Raw genomic sequence first — 12,391 nt, 5'->3', positions numbered from 1 at the left:
TGTCTTTGTATGAAGTCTCTTTCCAATAATTCTGTACGTGAGTCCAGACTCAGGCATAAGCGTGTGTGCTTATGCCTGAAAGATCAACACGCCCCGGTCTAATCGAAGGAGAGTTAGGAAGATGCATTTCCATCTCATAATTTGGCTTTCTAACGCTTGCTGATGCAATGCAGTTAATAAACAAGAACTTAGAAAGCTGCTGGAGGAAAATCCTCAGAGAGGAAGCATTCCATTGCTATCTGCCTCGTTTATAAACTTGGAAAAATGTCCTACTCGACAAGACATTTCTAGTGATCTAGTACATATTTTCATAATTCTCTTCCTTACATTTTTAAAACAAAGACTTGTACGAAAGTGATAAAGATGGCACGACCGCTGGCACTGGCATTTATAGCCTCTGCTTGTTACATCGTGAGATAGTTGCTTTGAAAGGGGGCTTTAGGTCTTAAATGGGAGCAAACTGCCAAGTTAGGAGGGAGCGGAAGAAATAGAGGAAAGAGGATGTCAAGACTGTCTTATCAGTCACAGCATTCTAAGAATAAAAATCAGCGAAGAAACCATTAGAAAATAAAAATTAGAAGGGTGTATATCATGGAGGTTGAACTAGTTCCAAATGGTGTTTTCCCTCTAAAGTTTTCCATAAGATGTCAGCCACTTGTTGAGTGTTAAAATACTCTTCAGCTAGGGAATGCTGTATTTCCTTTGGCATTCCAGGCAGTTTCTAACCAGTGTTTGGAACTTAAAGCCAGTGCCAAGCCTAAACACATCTGGTTGATTCCAGGCCACAAATAGCACTGGAATGCCTTCAACACCTTCCATAGCTGCCATACTTAAAAGTTTATTTCCAAAATAGAAGTGACAAAAAAAAAACAAAAAAACAATTATCAGCCTGATGCTCCAGAGTTAAAGTCAGAAATGTGTCATGTAGAGCACCATGAACTGTAACATACATGAAGTTGTGGGCTTTATGTCCTAATACAAACTTACATTTTAGCAAATTAAATTAAAACCCAACAGAGCGGATCCAATCCCATTTTCATTTGCTAAGTGTCATGTTATAAGTTTAGGAACCCATTCTACACACTTTAGGTATTCAGTTATGTGGTGATATAAAATCTCAATCAGTAATTGAATATCTTTATTAATGTTATCCAATGCCTCCAGGGCAAGTCACTATTCAGAAAATGCTGTAGACTGCTATGTGTTATTTCATTAACGGTCTTTATTTTACTGGAATGTCCACTAGAAATTTAGTAATGATAAATGTAGTAAGGTACAATATTGGAGTAGGAAGAAGTTATTTAACTGGAAGAGTGGAAATTAGAAAGGTATTTGTTCGTGACTACTAGTAATATTGGAAATAAAGACAATTCTAATGCCCTACTTCAAGGCAGCTAATACTCTGAAGAAAACAAGTATAATTCAAACCACACAAGAACCATTCCTTAACTTTTGGAAAAGATGTTTTGAATAAGGTAAACTGGATAACAGAGAATTCCAATGGAGTACCAAGAGTCTACAAAGATAGCATGATTTTCCATTTGGAAAGACCACCATGGTGGGAAGGTAATTTAAGAGGAAGGAGAAGTGTATTTGGGAAAAAGACAAGAGGTTTTGCCTTCCAGGAAACTTCATGTCATTATGTTATAAATTTGGTCTCTCTTGTGTGGACTTGGACCTTAAAGGAACTGATGCTATCAGGAGAAAGGCTAAGACATTTCTAGCCACAGCAATTCATCCATAGGGGCAGGATAGTGCAGTGTTAAATGAACCTGATTATCTGGGTTTAAATCCATTGTTTATGACAGGCTGTGTGCTCTCAGGCACATTGACTTCTCTCAGGATCAGTGTCCTTGTAGGTAAAAGGGAGATCATTTGGGGACCTAACTTGTGGACTGGGCATAAGGAATAAGGAAGACAACTTATATAATAAGTACAAGGATTGCACATAGTAGGCACTCAATTAATATTAGATCATTTTATTCTTATTCATTAATACATGTTCAATAATTTCTCAAGTTCTAAGTAGGATGCATACAGCAGGAGCAGAGTACATGGAAGTAATAAATCTGAACAGAGAGAATAGAAATTGTAGATGAAAATTTTCTCAATGCTCTAGTTGCTACAGTGTACATGGACAAACTGCCCTACAACCTCTTTTGGATACTAATGTCTCATCAACTCAGGAGCACAAAAGGGTCAACTACTTAGGTGACTTCTTGGAGAGACTGTATGAATAATTTTGAATGAACATTACAGTTGATGTGGTTTTCTTTTCCAAAGCAACAAAACATAGAGCAGTGTCCAGAGAGAGAGCAAGCATTCTCTGGTATAGATTTCAAGGCCTGTTAGCAATGCTTCGGGCATGCTCACTAAACTGCAGTGTGTCTTAAAACTATGCCATGGCTACTGGCATTCAATTTTCAGAGAACTCATTCAATAATAAACAGTATGCTTATAATAGACATATATTAATCTTGCATTATGAATTGACAACCTGAAAAAATAAAATGTTCAGTTATGATATCATGCAATGGATAGAATCTGGGAGCAAGTGAGAGTTTTGACATACACCTTACACTAAATGTTCTACTAATCTCCAGAAGTTTCAGTGGTAAGCATTTAATAAATTTAATTTAAATAGTAATTGACTTAGACATTCATCTCTTTTTAACTTGTTTTGTTGGTTTACTTGATTCAAATCTAGAATTAAATTTCCACATGACCAAGATTCAGAACTTCCAGATTGATACTGAATGAATCAAACTTTCTTAGGGTAAATATTTTCTCTAATATCTAGATTTATGATTCACCTGACAGCTAGAATGATAACTGAAGTTAATAATAAATGAAAGGTTTGCGGTATGAAAAAATTACCATATGACAGCGAAACAAAATTGACTGGTAATTTATTTAAAACTTAGACTTTATCTACTCAAAAGTAGAAACATTTGTATTACTTTTCTAAATAAAGTGGGTTTAAAAAGCACCTACCATGACGTCTCAAGAGAGAAAGTACTCAGTAAAGGTCAGATTTAAATATTAGTAGAATACAAACGAGTTCTTGACAGTGCCTAACAGGAGTTTCAGAGTGTTTAATTTCACAGTCCTTGTTTGTGACAATTAATTCTGCTGAAGTCAACATTTACATAGTGTTTCCCTCCTCTGTCCCAGTCCCAGGTCCCAGGAAAAGCAAGCAAGCAATAAGCCATTGGTAAGAAAAATGAAGCATGATGACTTTGGTATCTGCCTAGGAAATAAGCTGAGGCAAAAAAAAAAAAAAAAAAAAAGCACTGGGTCCCAAGAATGAGTAGCTCATAACTTCCTTCTTAAGTTGAATGATTCTATATGTGAAATTGTAGACAGACATCACAAACACACTTTATCGATGACACATTCATAATCAATGCATAATGAAATTATGTTTTAATTTTATTTCCCAACCTTAGAATCAATCAGTCCCAAGAGAGTTCTCACTTATAATTTTCATATTAGTCCATTCTCAAAATATTACTAGTGCTTAATGTAAACAAATAAAAGGCTAGTGGGGCCCAATTGGGAGAGAAACATGGACTAAATTTTCACATATATCTTATCAATAAAACATTCATGAAGAACTTCATTTGAATAGTACCTAATTCACTGACAGTAGTAATGTCATGAGATGTTTGGTCAAGTGACCAAAAAGTTAACATGCTGGAAACTTGACAAGTTGGAAAGCCAACAGGAAGATAATTAATCACAAGTTTAGAGAAGCCATTGGATGATTAGCATCTTGTTGCTAGGCAATGTTTCCAGGCAGCAGCTCTCACATCTTAAAGGACCAGAATATTTTATTTTTACTCTAAAAAATAAAGTTTATTTTTAAAATAAATTATGCATATTTGTGTTTGTCAACTTTTGGGTCTCTCAACTATCTACAGACCTATGAAGCCTGTAATTCTCTAATTTATAAGAAGTAAATATGACTGGATGTCACTATGTATGATAGCCCTCACTAAAATAAAAGTTGTACACTCACCGTGTAGTGAATGATAGGGTTTGCATATGGTCATATAATAAAACCAATCAGAGAGGAAAAGATGCCTTCAATGATGTGCCTATTGTAGCTGAATAATGGAATACAAAATAAATGTAAGGTTGATTAAAATACTAAAATTAAAGTAAAATTTAGGTATGAAAATATCTTTATAAATGCTTAAGCAGCACTTAGTACTAAAGAAGATATGCTAAAAGATAAATGTAGGAAAATTTTGATGCTTCAAACATTGAATTATATAACACAAGTACAAAACATGTTTGGATTTGGATTGGGTTGTCTTTAAGGTATCATTAAACTTTTAAGATAACACTGATGAATATTAGACAGCTGAAGAAAAACTGTATTGATTGGAGTAAGAGCCCTGTTATTTATCAATCTTGTTTTCTTCGCAAATCCCTCCCCAAACTCTTAGGCTGATACTGGTCACACGCACTGCCTCCAGCACATGCCCAGTGAGGAATAAGGGCCGAGGATGAGTACAAGTACTTCCCAAGGACAGTTTTCAATGACAGAAAAGAGTGCCATGTATCTAGGCATTCCAAATATGACAGGAAGTATTCCCCTTCCCTTCGCTTTTTTTTTTTTGAGATAGGGTCTCACTCTGTTGCCCAGGCTGAAGTGCAGTGGCACAGTCACGGTTGATTGCAACCTCGACCTCTTAGGTTCAAACCATCCTCCCACCTCAGCCTCCCAAGTAGCTGGGACTACAGGCTTGAGCCACCACGTCCAGCTAATTTTTAAAAAATATTTTGTAGAGTCAAGGTCTCGCTATGTTGTGCTGGCTGGTCTCAAACTCGGGCTAAAGCAGTCTTCCCACCTGGGCCTCTCAAAGTGCTGGGATTACAGGCATGAGCTGCTGCACCTGGCTCACATTCCCTTTTCTTTTCTTCTTTCTTTTTCTTTTGTGCCTCATCATCACTTTTCCCCAAAAAAGCTTTTCCCCCAAAATGTTAGGTTAATTTTTTCTCTCCATTTTAAATTGTTTGATACTAGACTTCCTGGTTTAGAATGAGATGTTTTCCTATACTTCCTTACTTTTGCCAATATTTTCATTGAGATCCTACATTCTTCCCCCCTCCCCCATCCAGGGCTAATAGAGCATGCCAAATTTCTAGTGGCAAAGAGCTGGAGATGGGCTAGGGGCAGGGAGGAGGTTGAGCTAGCTTATTGTTCAGGGAGGTGGGGATGGACTGAGGGGAGGACACACAAATGGCGCTCGACCGCAGAGCTGCAGATCTTGGATTGTGGGAAGTAATATTAATTTACATTATGGTGCTTCATCTTTCTTTCCAAAAACTAACCCACTATCTCTCTACTCATAGTGAAGAATTAGGCTGCTTTCTTGTCAATTCTTTGTAATTGCTCCTAATTAGTAATGCATGAATTGGAAGTATACTAATTAAAATTTAGAAAGTTTTATTTCAGTCTTCCAAATATAGGTGGTTTCAAGTAGGTTATTTTTCTTTTACGGCACTAATGCTTTTACTTCTTTCAAAATGTGGCCAATTAAAAAAAAATTACCCCTAAATTGCAGCTTTCTTGGTGTTTTGGATGATGAAAGTAATGTATTAGTGACTAAATTTCTTATTAGATTTCTACATATATAGCTTTGAAACTTAAGAATTTTAAGCTTTGAAACTTAAGACTTCTAAGATATTTTCAATAATTGCCCTGGCCATTTGACTGTCCCTTTGACATGATTTGTAAATTTGCTTTACAGAATAACCGGAAAGATATGAAGACAAGCACACTCATAAACACATGAATGATCCAATAAACAGGCAACAAAAAAGTCCTACTGAGCTCGGCGAAAGCATTATTTCTTCCTTGTTGAAGGTATCAGCATATGTTACATCTTATGTTGCACAAGTGTGCTCATTAAATATTATGAAATGTACAGCAGGCCGGGAAGCTCTAACCAGCTAGGCAAAGTCACTCATACCTGTGTGTTCGTATTTATGTCGCAGAAGGGAACTGCTTTTCTGGAATGTCTTGTCACATAAGTCACATGCATACATGCCACTCTCTGTCTTCTTGATCTTCTTGCGAGACAGACAGGAGTCAGAGTCTGTCATGTCATCGAGGCCTGACATGTAGTCTTGTGCTCCATCAAGCAATTCTCCCTGCGATAGAATCACACAGTTCAATACAGCGGCTTCTCTTTGTGCTCACACCAAACAACTTCGCGTAGGCTGACATTTGGAGAACCTCAAAAGTGCTTGCTACTAATTGATCTACTTGAACAATTTTTTTCTTCTATGAACAATATATGGGGTCTCACACTGCAACAGAAATATAAACCTTCTCTGCCCTGGAAGGTAGAGCTCACTGTTTCTCAAGGAGGGAAAATGGTCAACTCTGAAGGTGAGAAAAACACATTTTTCTAAAATCTTTCATTTCCTTTATACCAAGAAATACCCATGAGTGAAAATTTAATATTGAAATTTGTGTGTTTTCCGGTATGCTTAACTTTAGAAATGATCTGTAGCTGTAGAAACCCCATTTTAATTGAATTTTATATTTAGGTACAAAATGTTATTATTATGCAATCTATTTAAATGTATGTCTACCAACTAAAGGCCTCAAGCTATATTTTTATATTTAATTTTCTAATTTGAAATAGGGAATATTAATAACACTTTTTATCAATGTTCTATGTTAAAACAGCCTTCAGCATTGAGCAATAATGAATGTGGATCAGTAAATTATTAAATTTCTTGATATTTATTTTGTCTTGATCCAAAGGAGTGCAAACTTGCATGATAACATACATTTCCATTTACTAGCCCACAGTTCAGTTTTCTTAGACTACGTTTGCACTAATTAATATTAGAGAAGATTAAATAGGCTTCAATACATTTACAAAGAGGGCAGATGTACTGTAAATTGGAATACTGGAACAGCTGTTACAGAGGTGTACTGCTACTTATGCTCCTATTTTGCGAACAAAGATTGTATGCCGCAAAATGTTAAAATACACCTGCTTTCCTATTTGAAAAAACATAATTATTAACTACTTTGAAGTTTAGTAAGAGGTCATATCAAATATGGAAAACATTTTTTAAAATATTCTTCAAAATAAACCATTCTCTGTAAAACAAAAATGTATATTAAAATTTGTATATTTATTATTGCAAGTTGTGCACAACTTTATTTTTATTTATTTATTTAATTTTTTTCTGAGGCAGAGTCTTGTTCTGCCACTCAGGCTAGAGTGCTGTAGTGCGATCTCAGCTCACTGCAACCTCCACCTCCTGGGTTCAAGTGATTCTTCTGCCTCAGCCTCCCAAGTAGCTGGGATGACAGGTACCCACCACCATGCCCAGCTCATTTTTGTATTTTTAGGAGAGATGGGGTTTTACCACGTTGGTCAGGCTGGTCTCAAACTCCTGACCTCAAGTGATCTAACCTCCTTGGCCTCCCAAAGTGCTGGGATTACAGTCGTGAGCCACGGCACTTGTCCTGTGCACATCTTTAAAAGCAGGTGACAGTTATAAACTTTAAGTTCTACACCCTAGGTAAGTCCTACCAAATATTGTCCCAATGTGTGATTCTTTTTTTTTTTCTTTTTGAGATAGAGTCTCACTGTCACCCGGATTGGAGTGCAATGGCGTGATCTCGGTTCACTGCAACCTCCACCTCCTGGGTTCACGTGATTCTCCTGCCTCAGCCTCCCAAGTAGCTGGGACTACAGGCACACAACACCACACCTGGGTAATTTTTTGTATTTTTAGTAGAGACGGGGTTTCACTATGTTGGGCAGACTGGTCTCGAACTCTGGAGCTCGTGATCCACCCGCCTCAGCCTCCCAAAGTGCTGGGATTATAGGTGTGAGCCACCGTGCCAGGCCACCAATGTATACTTCTAAAAGCAGATGAGTCCATCTAAATAACTCTCAAAAATAAATATTATATTTCTTCTTTATACTTTTTGTTTTTAAAGCAAATGTGCTTAGAGTACAGTGTTCCACTGTTTCATCCATTTTTCTAGCCCACTGACAGTTTTAAGTTCATGTTAAAACAAACTCTTCTGTTTCTGCTGAGTTTTTTCACTAAGATTTTTTTTTCCCACATGCACATAATCAAAATAATTGCCATGTATTTTCTTCAGAGCAGAAAAGCATTTGTCTCTTTACCTGAAATCCTTGTTTCCGCTGGTACTTTCTCCTTTGCTGCATATCAGCAAAGGTAGCTGCTCCAGTTGGGTAGGTGTAGGCCATGTGTGGTAGGAAGCTCATCTGATCCAGTCCTGGATATGGTCGTAGCCCAGGAATACTGGTCTGGACTGGTGGCATGAACGTAGCAGGGGGAAATGCGCTTTGAGGTGGAAGAGCTGTGTATAAAGGTTTGGCACTAAACGGGTTCATGCCGAACACTGGGTTAGTGCTTTTGTTGTCCAGATTATTTGAATTTGAAAATTCCTTCTTGATAAAAGTCAAGTTCAGAGGCTCATCTGAGTTTTCAGATGAGGAAGAAACACTGTTATGGTCTAAACTGATGCTACTAGCTTTTGTTTTGTTCTTTGTGGCTATAATACTTTTGGGTTCTTTCATTTGTTTTGGTAATGACAAGTCTAAAGGCTCAGCCTGGAGCTCCTCAGAAGAGAAGCTGTTTGGAGTGTACGAACTACTGTGGGAGTTTTTAGAAGATGTGGAGGAAAGATTTAAGGGAGAAGGAGTATTACTCCTGGAGTGGTCCAATTTTTCAACTGGTTTAATATTGGTAAAATGGGAAGGTTTTGTTAGCCTGAGAGGAGGATCACAATTCGTAACACTGTTGTGGAGTTCTGCTATAGATGGTGATGTTATGGAGTCCATAGGTTTTACAGGAGACCTGGGTAATAAAGAGTCTTTTGTGGGAGGGTTACTGTTGGGAGCTAACGGCTTGGAGCTTCTTTCCAGGGATGGGGACCTGGAATTTGAGTACTGGTAGACTTTTCGTTGCTCAAACCATTCCTTCACAAATTCCTGAGGAAGGCCCACAGCAATGGAAATTTTCAGCAGTTCATCGGAGTTGGGCTCCATGTTCATAGCATAGTATGCTTTGAGTACAGACATGTGGTCCTTGTATGGGTTGATGGGGCTTGTCATTCCTTTCTCAGAAAGTACAGATGACAAGAGGAGGGCTTTATTATCAACAAAAACTCCGGCTTTGTTGGGGACTATGTTTTCATGAGGCTGCAGGACCGCCTTGATCTCTTCATTCATCTTACAAAGGTAGCGTTCATGCTGATGCAAAGGGATGGGGCCAGGAAAACTTTCTTTACAGAACTGGCATGAAAATGGAGTGGATATGTTGTGGTTCTCAATCATTTTGTCATCAGTGACCAAATCTATTAAAGTACGTAGCTTCTCTTTCTTTATATTACTTATCTGTCTCCTTGAGTCAGTAGTCAAGCTCTGGAGGCAAGCTTTGGCTTCATTGACTTTTTCTAACGTATAGTCAATAATACTTTTAGTGGCACCATTATGACTCACTACCGGAAGACCAACAGGTGGAATATTAGGAGAAGTTACTCCTTGTTCCTCAGGTTGAGAGCATGGATCCTTCATGTGATAACCTTTCAACTTTGAAATTTCTTCAGCCTTGCAGTCCATTTTTTGCCTGGAAACAGTATTGTCCACAATCTGTAGAACCTTTTGTACCTCACTTAAATTACTATTCATGGTGGGAAATCCAAGTAAAGGGCCTTCCATCCCTACACCTAAGTGCTGCATTGGACTCTGAGCAGATGGATGAACTCCTAAAGGGCTGGTGGCTCCAAGCCCACCATTCATAAAGGGACTAGTGCCACTAAACCCGTGTGTGGCCATAAGAACTTTATAGTCATTGAAGTCTAGTGGTTCTGTTTTAATTTTAAGTAAGCCTGTCTGTTCAGACATACTAAGTGGTTTTCCATTCTCCAACTTGTTTCTTAACTGGGTAATGGCTGAATTAGTAGGAGAAGAAGAAACAGAATTAGGGGAAGAACCCGTCTTGATATTGTTTCTCATTCGGCCATTTACAGAGATTAAACCAATACATTTCTTGCTGCTGATGTGCGAACTGTAGGAACCAGAATGGGAGAAACGTTTCTTGCAGTTTGGGCACTCGTAAGGTTTTTCACCTAAAATGATAATTAAAATTAACGTTACATTTCCTTGATTAGGTAACAATTGCAGTTGTCTACCAAGACAAGAATCTGTGAAACCAAATGAAAGGAACACAATGGGATACCTCTACATTCTAGGTACTTAGATTAGAATTATGTGACCATAGCTGTTTCTGGGCTTTATCTACCCTGGGAGGGCATAATTCAAGATGCTTGCAGTGGAAGGTAAGGGCTATCTATGCCTTTTCCAGCTGAGATCCCAAATCTTGTCTTGCCATCGGCAGCCTCCTATTTAAACAGAGTGTCAGATTAATGTGTGGTCAATAGCACAATAAAGATGTCACAGTATTTAAAGGGAAGTGTAGCCATGGCTTTAATCAACTTTGTGGAGATTCCATTGATTCTACCAATCCAACTAGTCCTTTGAATAGCATCCAATTTGGTAATAAAATGCTTGGCAGAGCTATCAAACTAGTTATAAAGAAGAAATCTCAGTGGTAGGATTCTGTTCTGTGATCCACGGCCCTCAGGAATCGGGGAATATTTATCATACATAGCTTTTATCCAAAATTCTTCACCCTCTTTTTTCATGGTTAGGTCTCAAAAATTAATATCCTTAGAATTTGCCAGTTGAGTTTCCTCAGGTCAAAAATATTTATTCTGGAGAAGCGGTTTTAAAAGGACAAAAAGGAGCCTCTAGATTTTGTAATAAATCAACGCATTTGTAATTTTTAAGAAGTGTAAGCACCCTGCTTCTTTTTATAAGACAGTGCTACTGGTGGTGCCATAAGTCTCAGGAAGACAAATCAGGCACACGGAGTTGATGAAATAAATGGATAGTTCCAAAAAGCTACAAACAGGCCTGTGTAAATTTTAAACAAGCTCTTAAAACTCCCCTAATTAAACAAAATGCAAATGCGATCTCCAGCACCTCTGCTACTCACCACTGTGAATTCGCAGGTGTTCTTTCAGATGGTGTTTATATTTGAAGGCCTTGCCGCACTCTGTGCATTTGAACTTGCGATTACCTGCTCCTTGGGTTAGCATTTGGTGCTATAAAAGGAGAAAGACTGACATTAGTTTTGTGCAGGAGGAACAAAGAAAATTTGTTATGAATATTTTTAAAAGGCCTCTATTTTTCAGACAGGCCAAAAGGTTTGAGTGCATGCTTATTTATCTGCTCAGTCTTTCAGAGTTGCAATAAAAGCGATAATGTTGGTAATAAAATTGGAACAAATAAAAAAAGTGCTTTCACATGCGCATCCAACACTTGCTTTAGAATTATTTCTGTAGTGTCTTTTCCAAAATGTTTCTTTGAACCTTCAGGGGCGAGGAAGTATAATTGTAAAGATATTTGTTGTTTTTCATGTTCACTACAAATTCTAAAATATGAAGATTCTCTGCTAGAATGTGACAATTTTGTCAAGAAAAAACAATTTTCTTGAAAATTCTGAATAGCCTCAAAAAACCCATCCCCACACAATGAATTTTATCAAATTTTTTGTATCAGCATAAAAGTATATCTTATACTGAAGCAATCTAAAATTTAAAAAAGAAAAAAAGACCCCAACCCCAAACCAAAAACACACAAACAAAAAAACCTTGTCTATAAATATTTCATTACATGATGAGCATGTTTAAATATCCTATTCATTATGCTAGTAGCAAATATGTTTTTCCTGAGATGTCACATATCAGATTTGATTCATTATCAAATGTAAGAGACAACATCTTGGGTTATAGCTGTTTGAGCAGTTTTATCACAGGCCAGTAGGAAAGACTTCAACGACTTTTCATTTTCCTTTTTAGTAGTGTGCTAGGGAGTAGGGACAAAAAAGGAAAAAAAAGTTTGCTGAAAAGACCAGTTAAAAGCAGCAAAGATATAATCAAACACAGCTGACCTTTTTGAACATGAGGAAAAAAGCAGTGTGACTTAGAATTCTGGAAAAAAAATACAGTCATCCACTCTGGATGCTCAAGGTAGGAGGTCAGCCTTTTTCTAGCAGCAATGACACAAAAGCCTTTTGCAAAAAGACAGCACAGAAACGGTATGACAACTGCTAGGGTGTGCTGAATCTTCCCACATTCCTAGTGAGACAGATGGTGTTACATGGGACACAGGGAGGTTTGTTCAAACAGCAGCAACCTTCAAAGATCAAGCAGAGCCCAGCCCGCCGAGCGCCATTGAGGGACCAGCGCTCATATGTTGCTGAGTTGCATAAACAAACAGCAACAGCTGCTTTGTCTCCCCCCACAGCC

At 37.7% G+C, this 12,391-nt stretch overlaps 1 protein-coding gene across 8 annotated transcripts in view; it reads right to left on the bottom strand.

The window, feature by feature from the left end:
* The window catches only part of ZEB2 (zinc finger E-box binding homeobox 2), a 132,880-nt gene that overhangs the window by 3,050 nt on the left and 117,439 nt on the right, over window positions 1–12,391 (bottom strand). For all 8 annotated transcript variants that reach the window (XM_012473444.3, XM_012473446.3, XM_012473447.3 and 5 more), the window contains 3 exons: window positions 11,077–11,185; window positions 8,178–10,147; window positions 5,985–6,165 (listed from right to left, as the gene is read on the bottom strand). In XM_012473444.3, coding sequence (XP_012328867.2) covers window positions 5,985–6,165; window positions 8,178–10,147; window positions 11,077–11,185 — 2,260 coding nt within the window. The remainder of the gene's footprint in view (window positions 1–5,984; window positions 6,166–8,177; window positions 10,148–11,076; window positions 11,186–12,391) is intronic.

The sequence above is a fragment of the Aotus nancymaae genome, unplaced genomic scaffold (genome assembly GCF_030222135.1).
Source record: "Aotus nancymaae isolate 86718 unplaced genomic scaffold, 86718_ANA_hifiasm-v0.15.2.pri h1tg000029l, whole genome shotgun sequence".
NCBI lineage: Eukaryota > Metazoa > Chordata > Mammalia > Primates > Aotidae > Aotus > Aotus nancymaae.
The sequence above is the reverse complement of the archived record's forward strand: the minus strand, read 5'-3'. Positions and strand labels throughout refer to the sequence as shown.